Here is a 745-nt window from a genome sequence, read left to right as displayed (position 1 = left end):
TCTATCAAAGCCATATTTCGAAACAGCTCTGGATAAAGCAGATTATCCCCGTGACGAAGGCTGCGTGTAACTAGCCGTTGTACATGACATTCTGAAGGTCTGCGTAGGATGGCTGCATCACCTGGAAGTAGAAGTGTAAAAATTAGATGACAATACAGATTTTCTTATCCAACGTAAGTACCCACCCGAAGATTCGTTCCGTCGATAAATCCAAAAGTGTGCTTCAGCAGCGGCTCTCGGGGTTCTACCAGTCGGGCCAGCTCAACTTGTCGGGACGGCGACGGCCACGCGATGCGAGCAGGCCCATATCCGCTCAACGTCGCTGCCAACGCCTCCTCAGCCGTCCGCAGGGTTCACTCGGTGGTACTCCGAACAGCATGCTAAGCGTGATGTTCTCCATTGACCCGACGTAATAACACATGACGAGGCCCAGGACTTGATGCAGATATCGAAGCTTGGGTGGGTGGCCCCTAGATGAAGGGGATGGAATGGTGTAGAATTGTGCAACCAGTGAAGCAGTCGGGAGAAGGACGCTTTACATCAGTACCAATAGACAGTTAACACCTCGTTTTGGACTCATAAAGCTAAGGATAGGTTCTTACCTTGTTAGACGCGTTGCGTTCAAGAAGTTTTGTGACATGTACAGGGACATCCAGGCTGACTCGGTGGGCTTGCCGAGGCAACTCACGGTAAGATAGTGCTGCGATCGCATAGCGATCCACCATACCTCCTTGGTCATAAGACA

At 50.9% G+C, this 745-nt stretch overlaps 1 protein-coding gene across 1 annotated transcript; it reads right to left on the bottom strand.

The window, feature by feature from the left end:
- Nucleotides 1–70: 70 nt before the first annotated feature.
- PPTG_19898 (hypothetical protein) lies at nucleotides 71–739 on the bottom strand (the record flags this gene model as incomplete). Its single annotated transcript, XM_008918554.1, has 4 exons — nucleotides 71–121; nucleotides 186–322; nucleotides 358–533; nucleotides 603–739. 4 exons carry the CDS (start codon nucleotides 737–739, stop codon nucleotides 71–73), a joined length of 501 nt encoding a protein of 166 aa, XP_008916802.1.
- Between the last annotated feature and the right edge of the window lie 6 nt (nucleotides 740–745).

This window comes from Phytophthora parasitica, assembly GCF_000247585.1.
Source record: "Phytophthora parasitica INRA-310 unplaced genomic scaffold supercont2.229, whole genome shotgun sequence".
NCBI lineage: Eukaryota > Oomycota > Peronosporomycetes > Peronosporales > Peronosporaceae > Phytophthora > Phytophthora nicotianae.
This window is presented reverse-complemented; position numbering and strand designations above follow the sequence as displayed.